The 18,773-nt window shown below is 41.6% G+C and overlaps 2 protein-coding genes across 8 annotated transcripts in view; both read right to left on the reverse strand.

The window, feature by feature from the left end:
• Positions 1-5,497, reverse strand: part of LOC110973145 (uncharacterized) — a 33,645-nt gene extending 28,148 nt beyond the window's left edge. Inside the window, exons 1-5 of one of the 2 annotated variants that reach the window (XM_022223710.2) lie at positions 5,246-5,497; positions 4,812-4,889; positions 3,107-3,324; positions 1,780-1,933; positions 925-1,121 (exon numbers count right to left, since the gene is read on the reverse strand). In XM_022223710.2, coding sequence (XP_022079402.2) covers positions 925-1,121; positions 1,780-1,933; positions 3,107-3,324; positions 4,812-4,889; positions 5,246-5,318 — 720 coding nt within the window. In that variant the 5' untranslated portion in view covers positions 5,319-5,497. The remainder of the gene's footprint in view (positions 1-924; positions 1,122-1,779; positions 1,934-3,106; positions 3,325-4,811; positions 4,890-5,245) is intronic. The other variant, XM_087133561.1, reaches the window with a different exon arrangement.
• Positions 5,498-6,757: 1,260 nt separating this feature from the next.
• The window catches only part of klhl8 (kelch like family member 8), a 50,376-nt gene continuing 38,360 nt past the window's right edge, over positions 6,758-18,773 (reverse strand). For all 6 annotated transcript variants that reach the window (XM_022223883.2, XM_087133022.1, XM_022223888.2 and 3 more), the window contains 6 exons: positions 15,957-16,100; positions 15,467-15,578; positions 14,781-14,965; positions 12,807-12,950; positions 10,953-11,154; positions 6,758-9,956 (listed from right to left, as the gene is read on the reverse strand). In XM_022223883.2, coding sequence (XP_022079575.1) covers positions 9,836-9,956; positions 10,953-11,154; positions 12,807-12,950; positions 14,781-14,965; positions 15,467-15,578; positions 15,957-16,100 — 908 coding nt within the window. In that variant the 3' untranslated portion in view covers positions 6,758-9,835. The remainder of the gene's footprint in view (positions 9,957-10,952; positions 11,155-12,806; positions 12,951-14,780; positions 14,966-15,466; positions 15,579-15,956; positions 16,101-18,773) is intronic.

Consider the following 18,773-nt stretch of genomic DNA (forward strand, 5'->3'; position numbering starts at 1 on the left):
GTGATGTGCAAGACTTCAGATTGAATTATATACCGTCAACTCTAGTCAAAATGGTAGATGGCGCTCTTCACCCCAAGAACAAACGAGATCGACTCGTCACGTGCATGTCATTCACCAACTGGTGCTGAGATCATTGCAAAACAAATCTTGCACATGCAGACAAATTAAGACTGGGAATTTCCAAACACAAGCCATGGCCTAATTGTATTTCAAATGACCATTTCTAAGAGGCGCAACATTGTTCCTATAAGAAGAGTAGTATTGCAGATGCTTTGAAGGATAACAATAGGTTGTTGATATTAACGTGGAGGAAGGACACAAAGGCAATCAATTAACAAGGATGAGGAACGAAATGAGTGGATAATGTTAGACGGGAAGAGACAACAGGTGCATAAGGAACGGCACGACCTGCTCATACAAATAAAGACAAACGACTGTTCGTGGCTAGGAAATGAGTTTCAGCACTCGGTGGACAAACGAGCAGCTGGAAAGGGAGGCTAGGTCATTCTATGTGGGTGTCTGATCCATTACCTTCTTGCAAAGTCACCTACACCATAATCTGTATTCTTTAAAAAAAACTGCAACCAATACGTTTTGTCTTCTTTTAATTAACCATTTTTTGAAAATTCTACACAAGGGCACTCCAGCAAATACCACCAGAGACATCCTGAAGTTCAAACAAAGCTCTGTCTGGAGAGAATTTTCTTCAAAGAATGTGTCTTTCTTTCTCCAAAGCTTTATCACTCAAGATATCTGGCATAATGTACTTTTGCTGTAAGTAATGCCTTTTCACAATTTAAATTGAAACAAAATCAACAAAACTACTTTCCAACAACCCTGGTCACTTTTGAAACGAGAATTAGGCCTAAGAGATATGCTTCAAGTGCCTCGCTGTTGAGGCACGAGCAGGACTCGATCTTTTACCTGGACGTACGCTGTTGTACAGTTGCTAGCAGAGCCGAGATCAAAGACTTCAAAGTCCACGTCAATGCGGTAGCCTGGCTGAGTTTGCAGGGTCCAGTCGCAGGTAATCAAAGCTGGATAATTGGCTGGGTACAGGGGAGTCTCGATCAATCCAGTCCCGTCCACTGGGACGTCGATGGTTAAACCACTGCAAACGCCTTCAAGAAAATTTGAAAGTGGGGGTGTGGGCAACTCTTTATTGGAATTGTATTGCTTAATTTTTTCCCATTTGTTCGTTTTGTAATACAAATGTAAATTGATAAGGGACCTTCCCAAACATTTTTAATTGCTTTTTTGTCTAGCTATGGCCAGGGGCGTTGCCGATTATTCGAATATATATTCCCTTTTTTTTTAAATCCAACATTTGGAGTTGAAAATCGGTGAAATTGAAAATAACGTTGGTGACAAAATTGTGTTCCAAAAGCATATTGTAACGTGTTATACGAGTTAACTTAAGAGCATCTGAATGCGTCTTCCCACAATAAGGCTAACAATTACTCTCCCGTCAAGTTCCCTTTTTAACTGTTTGCATAGCAGTACATAGATTGCTGTGTTTTTCCTGAACAGATTCACACAACTATGCACAGCATATACATATTTACTTTAGGAGTGAAAATTTGCTCAGTTGTGTTACACATCTATTTATTTTCATAACTTCTGAGAGAGAATTCAGATCACAACACAGGACATCAATATGCAAGGCTTAAGGGACCGTGAGGTAGTAGGCTTGGTACCCCTAGTGATGTAGAATTGGTCTTTGTATTAAGAAAATCATCCATCGATTTCATAGATTTCCAGATGGGATCCTGCCTTTACCTGCGTAGTTGATACTGAAACCTCGAAAGCTGTCGGTGGTATCCGTTTCAAAATGCAGGTACACCGACTTTCCGGTGGACATGATTTCGTTTGGAAATTCCATGCCACAATATTGACCAATAAGAGGGGCTGTCTCATCAGATCCATCATAGACCTGCACATCGAGCGGGTCAAATAATGGAAAGGGTTACAATTAGACCAAATGCAAGATTACCATGTTTGGCATCCAGTTAATTAGACAAAAATAAGGCTTTTACTTTTTTTGTAGTTCTATGATGGTTACTATTCGTTGTTAAATATGCATTAATTGTTTGTGTTCCCACTGTTCAAGACTCAAAGATAAGACAAGCTGGACAAGAGAACTGACTTGCAGGGGCGGATATAGAAATTTGTAAGAAGGACAAGCTTGTCAAAGTTATCTTTATGTCCGATTGCTTGCGGACGTAGTGGTATAATGCATTACAATGTACACTGTCACAGCACTTACCTTCATATACCTAGGCAGTCTCCCATTTGTAACGGTAACTACATACATGTACAAATGATAACATTTTGTGGGATGTCATTTTTTTACTGGGCCTATTATTTATTCATTTTTATTCATGTTTGATGTCAGAGCGGGGGGGGTCTGCACCTGGAGAAAGTTGGTAGGACCATGGAGGAAGGACGGAATTCAAAAGCACAGCTATACTTCAAGAGTGTTGTGTGCACGGCCATATGAAGATGTTTTTGGAGATCCGACTTGGCATGTATCAAGGAAATTTGAGCACAACCAACAAATAACTTTCTTTCAAATAATATTATGCTGGTTAAGCCTATATACTCTGAACGCATATCTGGGGAACCCCCCCCCCCCGAAACAAAAATTGGGGAAAGGGGGGATGGAAAAGAAACTGAAAAGACGGGACAAACATCGGTTTTCACGATTTGAACTGGTTTTGCCATTATCACACGTAGGAAAGAATTTCATATCGGACCATCACAAATTTCGATTTGCACATTAACTGTAGTTTGTCTATAGCTTTCAACCTGGTCGCCAAGGTATATACTAACTGTTTTTTCCTATCTAAAATCCTGTTTAAATTATCAGGCGTTCCATTAAAAACCTACTGGCGATTAAAATAACCAAAACTATGATTTCCAAAGTGGAACTATTCCCCAGATGCGAAGTGCTGTGTCCCTTTTCAGGGGTGGGGCTAGACGGTAGATTTTCACATTCCAACGCCAACTTGATATACCATGGACATAAATGCTTTCCCGAAGTAAACAGAACATGGCTGTTTTGTTTTGTTTGATACCAAAACTGAGTCCAAGATTGCAGACTAACCTTCAACCAGTCATAACATCGGTTGCCAGGACCTCTGCCTTCCAATTCAAAGTCAACTTTTGTCAGTCGGACGCGGTTTCCCTCGGCTACGCGGATATGCCACTTGCATGCCAGGTTGTTGGTGTAACTAGCGCCGGCACTACCGAAGTTGGCTGAACGTACGTAGCCAGTCCAAGCCGTTAAGAGCCCATCCTGTCCAGGGCAGGTCTTCTGAGCAACTGTCGAAAAGGTTGAACATATATAAGGAGAATGTTACTCACATCAGAAAAAAATGAATCCTCTTAACACGCATTTTATGGGTTTAAAATTCAACTGATGATGTCTTGAAACCGTGCCAGACATTGATTTGGCAGATTGTAGCCTATTTTATAACATATACCGGTATAGCATGCTTATCAATGTTTAGGACAAAAATATTTATCGGAACAGCTATATAATAGGATGACATGGTTTGCAACGAATCCCTACAACATTTTCCTTAACAGTCTCCTCCAACAGAGAGAAAGAACACCACCGACAACCATTTTGTTCACGTCAGAAGATTTCTTACTGCGTTTTCTTTTTCGTTTCACTCTATGGAGACTTTTTTGTGATCGAGAGGATAAGGCATGTTCTTTCCTGTCCTTTTGGAAGAAAACCACAGTATTGATTAGGACATTTGTGTATTTTATCTCAGAGTATAAGACGTACGTGTTTGCCAGCAACATCGTTCAGTGCGAACATAGTCCGGTTTCCACATTTCATTGAAACTTACGAACTAGCTCAACGCAACGTACTGGTAACTACGCTACCCTCTACACAAGCCGCATGCCCTAACTCATGAAACATTAGTAAACTTCCCAGTCATTGCCGTTTTAACAAGTGGTAAGACGCTGCTCTCCGTCCCACTTTGCTCTCTGTCCCACTTTCTCCCACTTTGATGTTGATCAGGTGTTTCGACTTTTTAGCCCCCCCCCCGCCATCACGCATGGCATACGCGCGACTGAAGCACAGTGGCCCTCCCATACACACACCCATACAGCACAGGCCTTCCAATCGTCCTTTATTTTACTTTTCAAAGTATAACATATTCTTCTTTGTTTAAACTCTCACAGCGAGCTTGTTTTGCAACCATTTTTTTTTATGTTCCTGCGCCCGTATGCACGCAATCTTTAATTTTAGTTCGAATCCCATTCCCTCTGTACGCATAGTGCACGCGATCTTAACAGCCCCCAGGCTTCCACTTTATGCATGCAACCGATGTTTATAATGCAACTTATTTACTTTACATGAAATTAGCAGGATGTCCTCACCCTCCAAAAAAAAATCAAACAAAATAAGAGTAGATTTACTTCTGAATGAATTTCCGAAGAGTATACTCTTCCTAATTTTCAATTTGTAAACGTTATTACCCAGGAGCGGATCCAGGTTTTTTTTTGGGGGGGGAGGTCGGAAAATTTTGTTCGGGGGGGGGTAATTACATGTATGGTAGTCGCCGTTGGTGAAGCCATTTAAACCCTCTGTTTAGTCCTTGATCATATATGCAAAATAAGACCACTGTGTGGTTTATGTGTGGTCTTCCAACTTTTAGACGAAGCCCACTGAAAAACAGGCAATTGGTAGGAAGGGGGGTTTGACCCCCACCCCCAACCACTCGCTGGATCTGCATCTGGGTATATCACTTGTTAACAATGCTAGTTGTTTTTCAATTGAATGATTAACTTACCAGCTTGGTCTCCGAAGCATGCAAGCAGCAGACACAACGAGAATAAGATGGACCATTTGCGCCTTTCCATTTGCTGATCTAGAGAGACAACCAAGGCTTGTTACAACACTTCTGTGCGCGATAACCAGATTTTACTGCAATTGGAGTGGCACGGATATTTGAACTGAATAGAATCATCAAACGGCCAGCAGTATGTTGTCTGTACCAAGTTTGGAAGTTGTGATGCAAGCTCGAAAGGAGACGGAGAACTAGTTAATGTTAAAATGACCAGACTCTTGAACATGCAAGCATTAGGTGTCGGTAGCCAAATAGACAGCTGCGTCAGAAATGAATGCGAGGACAAAAGTTAATGGTTTTGTGAGATCCAAATTGAAGCGTACATTTGCCAATCATCCGCATTATTACACGACGTGTACAAAAATAGTGCAACTTACAGAGTGTGTTGAGACCACCGGAGACAAAGCTCGGATGCCCAGGGGCGGTTGTCCTGTTAACCCCTTCCTCCATCTCGAGATGATTAGGGGCCCCGCGGTAAAACCCTCGCGGGCACAAACTGCGTTTTAATGGCAATGCAACAATAATGAAGAATTCTGGCTTGCGGATGAGAGAACTATCAAATTGTGACAGGGCACCGCGGGCTATACACGAGTGGTGACTGATGAGACTTCGCAGATAGAATGGGAGCTGGTCGGAGCCTTTGTCGGTCGTTACCGGGACCAAGGGGGTGCAACCATGGCAACAACAATGGGAGGCAAATAGTGGCTTTGAAGAGGATGTGCGCACGGGAGAAACCGCGCTTCCGATGGTGAATGTCGACTGTCTGAAACACCTGCTCGCGGTAATAGGTTTGTTGAAAAGTTTCACAATGCGTTCTTTCAACACAAACCCCAAAAGTTAAATTTAAGCCTGGTTTTCGAGGGGAGAGGAGGGGGTGACGAGGTGAGGGAGATTTAGTGTCCGATCGAGTGGGCTGTTATCCGGGTTTACCGCAGTCTTTTAAATTGACTTGAACTGAAATACGTGAAAAAGCTCACGCACGTGACAAAATGCAGAAAATAGCGACAAATTCCTTCTTTAATATGACCTGTTAGTTTGGCCTGTCTAGTTTTTGTCTTGATAAGACATTAAGCTGTCTTCTTAATACACGTCCGTATTTGCTTCTGTTTTTCTCATTTGTGTCTTACTTGATAACTCTTGTATATTCTTTCGTTTCTTTTGGTTGTCGGCCTTCTGCCTAAATTGAACAAATACACATCTCAATATGGAAATGTTGAGTTAATTCTGAGCAGTAATTTGAGAACTGACACTCTGTGGGAGTAGATCCCCAATGTTGGATATCGGGCTGGTAGTGCGGTACTTCGCATCTGACACAAATACCTCTAAAAAGGTTGAATGCCATAGGCTCTGTGCTGGTTTTCTACCATGCTCAGCAACAGATTCTGAACGCAGACTCTGAATATTCTCTTGCTCAAACTTTCATTATAAGCACAGAGGGGAAGGACTTCGCTTTGAATAAATTAAAAGCCGCGACACCTAAAATCATTCAAATTCAACTATGCACACAATCAACGAAACAAGCAACGTATACGTGTGAAGAAACAGCACTTCGAAAGAGTGTGACAATGTCGTCAATTCTGCTTCAAGATGGGTCGGCGGTGTGATAACCACCTGCCAGCAAGTGCCGCTATAACACCCGGGACCAGGAAGGGGAAACGGCTGGTGTCATTGGTTGCCGAGTGATCAGCCAGGCTGCGGAAATACACGTTGACGAAGCAGCTGAAACAAGAGTTGGAATGAAGATAACTGCTCAACAGCAAACATATCATCAATCTTCAAAAGTACTTGAACTATCAACCGTCAATTTTTGTTTTGCATTCGTTCCTCTCTTTCTCCCTTTTATAATGAGATGGTGTACATAAGTAACTTCAATGGTGCAGTGAACACACTTTTTGTCTATGCATTGCAAAAGCTGCTTTATTTATTTATTAAATATTAATTGGAAAAATCATTGCCTTTATTTAGAAATACACAAAAATTAACTTTACAATGGAAATATTGGTGCATATTTCACTGTTTGTACACAATATTATTGAATTGCTCATTAAAGTTCATAGAATTTACTTGGAAAAATGAAATCTTTCAATTATTCATAATTAAATTCTCTTTGATAGAAAAAATGCATATTGATGAGACAGAGTTGTTAGAATAGGCGGAAGACTTCTGTATTAATATCTGAATAGTTTCTGAAAGGCTAAGAAGGCTATGTCACTCAGCATGAAAGTCATATGTACATTAGAAAAATACAATGTGAACACAAGGGGGCGGGCCAACAAAGGCCAAGCCCTCCATAAGCAAGGACAATGTTACAATTAACATTTGTTGTATTTTTTAAACAGTACTCAGATATGAAATTAGGGATACAGGGCTCATGTTTTTTGAAAACTTAATATACACTTGATATGCAAATTGTCTTAAATTTACCAAAGTACAAATCTGTATGCGTAACAGTTAACACAGATTTTCTTGAGCCGATGAAACTGTTAACATCAGAAGTGTGTATCCTTGAAAAATACCTTGAAATTTGGTTCCATTTTTATGGAACACGCACTTGACAAATCTGACACACTGCTGGGGGAATACATAATACTTTGTGACAACTTGTTCCCAGACTACAGTTTTGCAGGCAAGCACATTAGCCCCACAATGTAAGTATTTCTGAAGTGTTCCCAAACTGGCCGAGGTTTTCCCAACCAACTTCAATCATTTTTGGGTAGTATTATCACTATTCGTAAGTACTGAGCCAGTATAAACTGCTTTCATTTCAGATTTCCCACCATGTATCACAGATGAAAAAGAAAATTCCTCAAGTTTTCTTGGGGCTTTTTTGTATGTTGATAGCTAGTTTTACACTATTTTGATTGTGCTGGCTGTTAAAACTAACAAGCATCATAAAGGATTGTTCATACTTGCGAATTTGTGACGCCGGATCAAATATTTGTGCTGCAAATTTCCAAAAGTTAGACATACTTCAACTCCAGCCAAACTTTGCTGCAAATCTGTTGTGACACCACATTTGCTTGTTTTCACATTCACCTGTGGTATGATCCGCTCTTAATGCCTGATGTCAAGTAAAACATCGCTAAATTTGCCTATTCGTAAAGTCAGGGTAAATCTGCTCATGGACAAGAAGCCTTTTTTTGTACGACTGGTAGGACAAAATGGAATTTGCCATTCCAGATTTGCTGATACCAAAAAAGCACCACTGCAGGTATACCTGAGAATGAAGAATTCCTTGGTCATTATAGAGGGTTTGCATGGCTGCCATCTTGCAGGCCAGTTCCACAGGCTATGCACAAAGGAGGTTTTGGCTGCATCTGAATTACTTGGCTAAGGCTTGAAATTACACGTGACTCTATGGGAACTAACCGCAGCCACTACCATAGACTCGTGCGTAATTTCAGGTCACAGCCAAGTAATTCGGACACGGCCTTACCTATGGAACAAACAACTGCCCTGCAACACGGTTACCACACAAAGCCTCTATTGACATTCATTCATGTGACACTATTTTTAGGCCAAAACATTCATCTTTTAAGTCTTTAAAGCACAGCCATGTTTCTTTGATTTCTCTGAAATACATGTACATCCGTTTGAAAAGAAAGCACACCGAATTCCGGTGATGCGCCCAAATTGAAACAGTAACCAATCACACATGTAGTTCCCAATCTTTTAAACATTTCCCGCACAACACTTATTTTCTGATTTCTTTAAGTAAAATCCAAGTTACGGGAAATGCATTATAAAATATGAACAAAACAGCCAGACTTCTAGAAGAGCGAGCACAACATGCTAAGAGCAAGGCAGATGTAAGAAGCATGCTTTCAAACGAGCAGAACTTAACTTTGAAGCAAAACCACAGACTGTTCAGTGTCTGTTAAATACAACTGTTGTTCAGACCACATGTACAAATATTTACAGGTGTACTTTTTACATGGACAAGCAAGGCAATCAAAATATACTTGACAAAAAAGACAAAGCCCAAATAACAAGGGGCTTTTCTGTTCACTTCACTGAAGTTCCAGATGTTCTCAGGAATGCATAGAAGAAGGCAAATACCCAAACAAAGATAGATCCTATTCAAGGGGAAGCCATTTATGATCAATGTGATTTGTAATAAGTGGGGCAGTGCCAGACTATTTGGGGTTCCAAGTCTCACTTTTGTTTTTCAGTATAAACTGTCATTAATTTGAAAGTGAGCTTTTATTTCGTTATTCATTTTTGCTCCTCAGTTCAAAAAATGAAAAATTAACTTCGCTTTCACTTCAATATGGCCGACCTGTAAATATAAGGTCTCTTTACCAATGATGTTGACTTCTTAGTGTTAGAAGTGTGAAAAAAAGGCACCCTCGGTTTGCTAACTACTGCCATCATATGACTTCTGCAGATTACATTACAGAAAAGTCTGGGTGCCATAACATGTGTTCCAAGTGACGCCCTAGCAAAGTGGCAACTTGTAACTTTTCCTACCACAGTGCAGTATTTAAAAAACTGCAGCCTGCGCTGGTGGATGATTCTACCACAAGTATAATGTTGCAGAAAGCACAAAACAAGATGTTGGAAACAACAACACTGAAAATTCATTATGTCAATCTACAAAAGAAAATGAACAGTTTAGACAAACAATCAAATCGCTAAAGTAACCACCAGTACAAATCTGACTTGGGAAGCATCCGTGGTCATAGGAGTACCTCATCTACGTAGAGTGGGAATCTTTACCACAGAATTAAGACCCCAAAACACACTAAGACCGATGATCAAGGCACAGTTGAATTTTGTAAAGTCTCAGTGTGTAAAAATTAACAGAGGCAAAGATCCTAAGCAGCATCCCTCACTCGGTCCTTCCAATTTGCAGGATTGGTCAATGATTGGTAAATATACCGAAGGCCCGGTTGGGCTCTCCCCCACTTCATCAAGGTTTAACAGCTCGGAATCGTCTCTTCTCTCTAGGCCAATTCCTGGGTCCATCATACACAGCTGTGGACGCGGCTATTCTTGCCAATGTCCTTCAGGGACTGGACTAGGCAGTGGCAGATCACAACCCCGGCCCCTGCCCGGCACGTGCTGATGTCCTTGATCGCTGTCCATCTGAGGAAGAGAACAAAGAAGAAATAAATACACTGACAGTTACCATACAATGATCAAGTTACAATGATCAGGTAACCCGTCTCGTTGGCTTCGGTTCCATCTTTAATGCTTGCAAGAAGTAGGCTGTGCATTTGAGATCCTGTCATCTTTCAGTAAAAGATCTGTGCCATGATACTTCTTTAGAATTAATGATGGAAACCGGATTACAAGTACGCTTATCGATAAGTTTGTCTGACAATAATTTGGAAATCTTTTTGAGAATAAGAAACAAACTTGGTATGTGCTACCATACCCTGAACTCTCTTCTGCTGAGCATTATATCAATAAAATCATGCCTAACAATCTTGAAGATAGTGTAAGTCTGGAAGTAGTTGAACATTTTTCATTGAATGAATTAGGGATGGACATACTTCATCAAGGCACAAAATGGGATAGCACATCACTGACAGCATTTTTAAAAAATGCTTATTTCATTTGTGTGAGTGGCCACTAAAAATTAAATCTGAAAATGGCTAGCAACAAGTTGAAATGTAAGAAGTCCTCATATGTTTGTACACAGCAGGTGCACAAAAATGCTGAAATTCAGGGTCAACATCTAACAAGAAAGGGCTGAAATCAGCTTAAAAGCTGAATTCTCACACCCCTGTGATTTAGAGAGGACTTCTTGAATGTGTGACGAAGGGGCAGAATCCATAACCTAAAACGAAAAATAAAAAAAAACCAGAAACAACGTACATGTACAAAACAAAAAGAACTTCATTCGAAACAAAACGACGAACTTTACCCTTTGACGACTTGAGCTTAATTTCTAATCGCCACAGTGTGAATTGGGTTTTTAGCGCCTACCTGATTAATACATGAAATTTTTCTAAACAAACAAACTATTCCCTTCCTCTTCTCTGCTCACTTCTGAGCCGTGGAGGAAGAAAGCGCCCATACACTGATTTTAACAGCTCAGGGTAAGGCAATTAGAAACATTTCAGGGGTTAGACCTACTTGTCTGTGTCTGGGTCGTAGCACTCTCCAGACATGAGGTAGGAGGACCCGTTGTGGCCACCGATGGCGTAGATCTTTCCGCTGATGACCGAGACGCCCACGCCTCCACGGCACTCCGACATCGGCTTCACACTGCTCCAGCATTTGGTCCGTGGGTCATATCGCTCCACTGAGTTCAGAGGGGAGCTGTCATCAAACCCACCTACGGTATAGGGAAAAGGAATGTTTGGTTACCAAGTTAGCTGGACCAGAACTTAAGGGCTCACAGGGGTAGGATTTGAACCCGTGATGGTGTCATGACCCTGCGTTACACAGATGTGCCTACGCAACATTTTACCATTCACCGTCAAATTTTGTTTTCCACAGAAGCACAGGACCACAATAAATTTTTTTTTCAAATTGCTATCTCATTGCAGAGGGTTTAGTATACCACCTTCACGAGACAGAAACCCATCGCAGTGAGATGAACTCAGATGATCATTCATGAGAAGGTAACAACTCACAGTGAGCTAGCAGCGAGTTAAACTTAGATTCAGAAAGTAAGTCACTCATAACAGCATCCGGTTAGTATCTTGCCACAGTGAGAGATTACTTTCTCGCGACTGATGATCTAAGTTTATTTCCTGTGGCAAGATGCTCAACTTGCCACTTGTGAGACAGCAAGTTGCCGTGGCGAGATAAAAGTTTCAAAAACAAACTTGGTTGTGGCCCCTCCATGCTTCTGTAATATTTCAGTGATGCATGCTCTGATGAAAACAACAAAGAAAGTTCCACGCGGCTGACCACTGAACTGGCTGCATTTCCTCAACTCCAGCAGTAGCATTGCTATGGGCAATGGGGAGGGGACCACAATCTCTGCAACCACAGACAGATCCCGAACCAAATTTTCAAGGGGTGGGGCAAACTTGTTTTGGAGAAGGCCAAACAATGTAACAATTATTTCATGTAACCTTATGTGACTTTCTGAGGGGTGGGGTTACATTTGGAGGCTTTTTACACACTTTTGAAGAAATGAAACAATCATAAATGTGCCTTTCTCTCATTATTCAAACGATTGTGACCCTTTTTTCTGGGGGGGAGGGGATTGCCCCCCTCGGCTCCCTTTCTCCCTTGTCTGAAACGTTTCTCCCCTGCTGCCATCCCAATTCTCCCCATCATGGGGTCTACATATATCACTACTCTGTTTCTTTTCTGGGATTTTCAGAACTACATTTACATGTAGAGGTTTTTGAGCAGTGTGAGATTTTTGGTTTTCTACAAGCAGCAGTTTGTCAACTTAACCAACTTCTTTCAATCGTCATAAATTATACACAGCAACTCACTCCGCACACAGTCAAGTTTATTTCAGTCGGTGTTTGTGTTTAATGTTTTTTGGTACCTTTTTCCATGGGGAAATAAGATTTTTTTTTGGCGGCCAAATATCCCCCCAGTTGTCCCCCTAAAACCTGTCGAGTTTGGTATCCCATACTGGCTGACACATACATGTACACACTGTAGATACACTGGACATGAATGAGGATTCTCCCAGTGATGAAGTGACAGAATTTGTGTTGGCTGGCATTACGGTTGCAGACAAGACTTTATTGCCCTGTCACAGAACTGTGTTTGTGGCACTGTGTTTATATGCTCCGTTTCTTTCTACGAACTTAGGACAAGCCAGCCCACGCTCGACAAAAACAAGAGCTTTCCCGGGTCAGATTTTTCAGGGACACCAGATGCCACCAGACAGCCCCTTCCGACAACATGTGCAATGTTCTCAGTGAAAATAAACAGCGTTCACTGTCGGGAAAATTTGTGCCTCTATTTGTTTCACCATTCCACCCGAAATCAACCCCAAGGGGTAACAGGACTGACCTATGACGTAGAGGTACCCATTGAGGGCCAGGACTCCCCCACCAGCTCGTCTGGTCTGCATGGAGGCGACCATCGTCCACTTGTTGAGGTGGGGGTCGTACCGCTCGCAGGTGTTGAGAGTGGTGGAGCCGTCATTGCCACCGACTGTTGAGCACATGACAAGAATTGAATAGTTTGGTTACGGTCATGAAATGCACATTGGAAACCTTGACAGGAAATGATTTTGTGACAAACAGTTGGCGTCGGTTCGGCAAAACTGCACGAAGTTGACCAATGAGGAAGGAAGATGAGCATTACGCTCTGATTGCTGTGTAATCACAGTGAAAAGAATATGTCAAGTTTTCTGATAGCAGTAAGCATGGGAATATGCCTGTTTGATCTCAAAGTTACAGCCTGTGGAAACTTAATGTGATGTGGGTTGGCCCAAGTTTGTTCTGAAATTAACCTACATATAAAAAATGCAGAAGACAAGACAATGGCACGTCCAGCAGGGGATGGGGGCTAGGCAACAAGTTGTCTGACACCCTTTCAAAAGATGTTGCAACCTGTTCATTAAGAAATTGACCATGCTGTCACTTTAGAAACAGTACTACTACCCTTCAGGTAGGATTAGGACTCTTGTACGGATGAAAAAATGTGGACAGTCACGCTCAGTAGAATGTTTGCTTTGTTCCCCTAAATCAAAGACCTGGATCCCCCAAGATGGAAGGCAAGAAGCCACTAGTTTTCCCAAGAGAACTTCTTTCAACACATACAACAACCCCCAGCCAGCTACTGCTCATTTTGAAGGGCCAGGTTGCAAACAGGTTTCCAGTTTGCAAAGCACACAGGGCACAGGGAGGTACAAAGTAAGTGGGATTATTTTCACAGTCTCCCTCGATGTCGTGACAGGATGTGGTCAGACAGGCAACCCGGGCCTGGCAACTCTGGGAACCGACCTCTTGACACATGCTGAACTTGTGTGTGATCATAACAATCACACAGAATAAGTATTGACGCATGTGTGAAAACATTTTGTGACCAATTCAGACAATTCATCATTCATTAAGTACTATTTTTCAGCAAACCATTACCAGATTTCTCCTGTACTTTAAACACCTATCATCAACTGACACCGTCAAGTTGAGTGACATTTGTATGTTACATTCATTTCAACCAACTTAACATGAGACTGTTTTCAACAAGTGGATGAAAGTTGTAGTAGGCTACTTTCTGAGTTACCACCATACATGAATATTGAGCTCTTACCAGCAGAGCAAAAGAAATCTTGACAGGACACAACAATGTTAAAAGCCAATGAAGTCAATATTAGCCGGAAAAAAAAAACGAACTTGGAACTTTGAATATATCAAATGTATTTTAAATTTCACTTTTTCCTTGAAACAGTGGGAGCAAAGTAATGAAATGTATTTAGCAAGTTCTTTCTGAAAATGTCTGTCACAACAGCTTAGTTTGTACAACATTTCCAATTGTATATATAACGGGTTTGCCCTTACCCAACGTATATTAATAAACACTGTATGCTCAAATTTCCAATTGTCCTGGGTCATTTATTTCTTTTGGTAAATATTTGTTTTGAATATTTTCTACTATTCAGTTTTTTAATCTGTGTCTGTTGTTTGCAGCTTTACCTGCAAGGAAAGAACTCAGTTAAATTGGTAATTTGAATGTGCTTGACTGAAACGAGGCACCAACTTCACAGACCTGGAAATCTGCTCTGACTAGATGCATTCCATCTCCAACAGGGAAGAGACAGGTTGATTTATTGACTGGGCTTGTGTTTGGCGTACAACTGCAGACCATATATGGGCTCAGCAAGTTCCCATGAACCTTTGCTCGTATGCACTGAGTTCCCAACAATGGGATAGCATTGCTATGTAAAGACAAGCCAGCTCTCTTCCTGCATAAGGTGAACAACAAATACATGTATGTGTATCACAGTCGCGCCCAGAGCTCGTTGACCATTTGACTGACCTGCGTAGATGTGGTCATTCAGTGTGGCCACGGCCACACCCCCTCTGGCCATGGTCATCGAAGCGGCGTAGCTCCAGGTGTCACTGGCAATGTCGTACCGCTCCACTTCACTGAAGCATGTGTTGTCGTCCAGCCCCCCGATGGCATAGAGTGGACCCCCCAGCTGGGTGACAGCTAAGCCCCGCCTATGCAAACCAATGGGGAATTAATGGTTTATTGCTTTTATCATTCGGTATACAGGTGCAAGACAAAAATGGCAGCATAATGACAAAGGTCTATAGTAATAATACACATGAGATGGTCACCAATGTTCATTAAATGTTACTTTCAATTAATAGAATGCTGTGACTTGCTAAAATGCACCTGCACCTTAAGGAAGTTTTCAACATGCAGTTGGAGTGATTTGGGCTAGTCTACGGTACAGTGTTCCAAAATGTAAAATGCTGTGACTTTGCTAAAATGCACCTGCACCTTAAGTATGCAACATGCAGTTGGAGTGTTTTGGACTAGTCTGCAGTGTTCCAAAATCCATAGGTACATGTACTGCTCAGCCCTCGCTTTTTGAAACCTTTCCAATCACTTCAGCAACTGCACGAACATTTAATGGCTTGTCAATGAGCCACAGCTACTGCATGTCTCTTTTTAAAAGCTACCGATACAAAGTAAAGTTACAGGCAACATGGCACCTTTTGGTCTTCATCGGTGACAGCAGCGTCCATTTGTTGGTTCTAGGATCAAATACCTCCATGCTGTTGAGATGGTCCCGGCCATCATGTCCACCAGCAGCATATACTTTACCTGTACACACGAAAAAAACCCTGAAGAAAATAAGGTTTGTTTGACAGGTGCAAAAGTCCCAAAGTTCAATTGTTCAATTACACAGCCAAATGCTAGAGTATTAAGGAGCCAAAAGAGGGCAGCATTCATCTGGACCATTCCTTTTTGAGTTTTAACCTCTATGAAAGTTAATGTACTTCCTGACATCACACTTACTCAGATATTAAACCTGCAATGCTTCCACTTATCAGAAATCCAATGAGAATACCAGATCGCTCTTGATGGAGAAAAATGCCATCCATTAGCCCTTTTTTGCAGCTGGACATTTTCCAAACTTTTGAGATGCCACCTTTTGACAAAAGCCCCTCATTAATGGAACAATGTTGAAAAGCCACATACCTCCCGAGGACACCACGCCCACGTGCCTTCGCTTGTAGTTCAGCTCGGCCACGTGGAACCAGCGGTTGCTGCGGAGGTCGTAGCACTCGATAGACTTGAATGGGTCCCCCGACGCTCCCCGGCCACCGACAACAAATAACACACCTACATGTAACACAAGAACAAGAGACAGAGGAGGACTGGGTTTAGTCTATGAATCTAGACTTCACAGGCAGGCAGTGAGTTTGCGAGACCTTCTCTACTGAAGCCTAGAAATACCATGAGGATACTACAGTATTTCATGTTTTAAATATCTGTAACAGATTACAGGACTTCTCAGTGTATGGGCAAAAATTGAAGTTGCTTCTTTTTTTTTCCCAAACAGCCCAGTTGCAAAAAAATTCCAAATAGGAATTTTGAACATGTTATTTTTTTAAAGTCCTTCATTATCTACAACATTTACACCTCTACCTTCCAATTCCAAATTTACCACTGAACAAGTCTGTGAAAGGTTGCATTTTAAAAGACAAACAACCCCCCAAAAAAGTGGCAGATCCAGCCTTTACAAAAAGGGGAGGGAACTTGGTATTTGCAAAGGGGAGGTGAACCCGAACAAATGGGCGGGGCACATTTCAGTCATTATCAACGGAAAAGGTATCTCCCAAATCCCCGCCTCCCAATATAAGAGGCCTGCAACCTGTGCCCCCCTGAACCCACTAACTGAATTCTGAATGTCATTTTTCGGTTACTTTCCAATTTAATAACCTACTAAGAATAGCGACCCCCCTCCAAAGTTTGGTCAGAAACTTGTCATCCTGACAGGCTTTCAGTACTGAATAAAGTTCACAAGGAGAAATGCAATGTACCAACAAGGTCATGCCAGCGGCAAACTGTCTGACCCCATCAGCTGTGAGCTGAAAAAAAAAAAGAGACTAGAAAATTTCAGACAGACGACAGAATGGGAATGGGTTTTGCCCAATTTTTTTTTCAGGGGTGAGGGATTTGGTAAAGATAAAAATAATTGCATGCACTGAACCATGCAATTCCATATTACCGGCACCACTGAATAAGCTCCAGTGAAAGAGAAGCATGTGGGGCAAACTTAAAACTAACCCAACAGGAGTGTTAAAATACACTTTACATTTGGCTTTGCATCTATCATTTTGGAATCTGTGTAAAGTACGGTATACGAGGGAGTCTGTTGACAGCCTGTCTGGAATTCATAGAGTTATCGTTATGAAGCCATGTACCTGTGCCTGAAAAGAACTGAGACCCTTGGTTTTGAAAATTAGTTTCTCAAAATAATTGTCTTTGTTTTGGCTTCTGGAAAATTCCACTTAATTAAAAGGACTTCAAATGAGACAGTGCACTATTTGAAGAACTTTTATCCAATTTAAGAATCGCTCAAAGTGTTGTGGGCTTTCACCTTCTGCCAATGAAACCCATACCCACACAATTCCAGAATGTAACTTCAAAAGGCCAGTTAGAAATAATTCATTTCATAAAGAGCTGAATCAGCTTAAAAAAAATCAAAAGAGAGGGAGAGAAAAACTTCTCTTGATTAGTTCTGTTTTCAAATTCAATTGTCTAGTATTATCTAAAGATAAAGTGCCCCATAAACTTTCAAGGATGGCTCTAAATCATCTTCCAGCAGGACATGATTGGGTGTTCCCGTCCCTTTGGGAAGTCAGAGCCATACAACCTTGAACTGAGTAGTGGAAGGCATACATGCACAGGCAAACACTGTTTTTAAGTACTAACTTTGAAGTCAGAGTTGCAAACATCTTCAGGGAGCAAAAGCAGGTTGTCTACAAGCCCAAGCCCACAGTACTATTCATTATGACCGGTACAACTTATATATTAAATGTCTCCTAAGAACTTTCTTTTGTGGAAAATTCATCACCCGAATTGGTGCTCTTTTGAATACACTGTATCAATTTGGTTTTTTTTTGGGGGGGGGGAAATTTCAAATATCACAGATCCTAGGGTTAACATTTTTGAAAACTTTTGTAAGAGCTGAAAAAGGGGAGAAAAAAAGGACAGCATACTCGAGTCCCATCTTTCTATCTCCAGTTAAACACACACTCTGTAATATGAAAAGATAGCCAACGAAGTGCCCTCTTGAGTTCACGGACAAAGCTACCGGTATTAGCCACAAGTTTCCATTCTACAGGTTGTTGAAGAGTGCCCTGATCTTGTGGATAGAGTCAAAGATCTGCCACTACATTGGTGTCCTCTCATGAATGAACTCCTGGTCTACTGATTGTGATTTAAATATGTAAATACACGTTCCAGTTGTGCTCAATAGTTAACTGAGGACCCACAACATTGTGAGGACACTCAGTTTGAGAGTCCACACCACTGTATTTCCCGTTAACAGTTCAACTTTCCTGGAAAAAAATACAGACAGCCGTGGCACAATGTCCATAGTCTAAGCAGGTACCAGTACAACGATATCCACATTCTGACAGAAACATGCTGAAGGGCCTTCCAAGACTCAGGACAGGCGTCCTCAAATTAGAGGTCAGGGGACACTGGCCTCATATCTGCCAGTCTGCCCTTGTCCTTGCACAGCCGACCTCTGGCCTTCCCTCATGCCAACAACCTTACCTCAGCAGGAAACCAGGGTATTAGATTTTACAACATTCCTAATTAAAACCTGGCCACGACCATGTCTGGGGCCTTAATGAGAAGAGCATGTGCAGCCTTGTGGGGAGGGAAATTGGCCATGGACCACAGACTCCATGTAACACTACATACTTCCGCCATGCTTTCACCCACTCTTGTAATTGATTGGAAGGATAGCTTCCAAGTGCTTGAACAATGGACCTACATTCC

The sequence above is a fragment of the Acanthaster planci genome, linkage group LG02 (genome assembly GCF_054643075.1).
Source record: "Acanthaster planci isolate LZ-2023a linkage group LG02, COTS_SCS, whole genome shotgun sequence".
In the NCBI taxonomy this organism is placed as follows: Eukaryota; Metazoa; Echinodermata; class Asteroidea; order Valvatida; family Acanthasteridae; genus Acanthaster; species Acanthaster planci.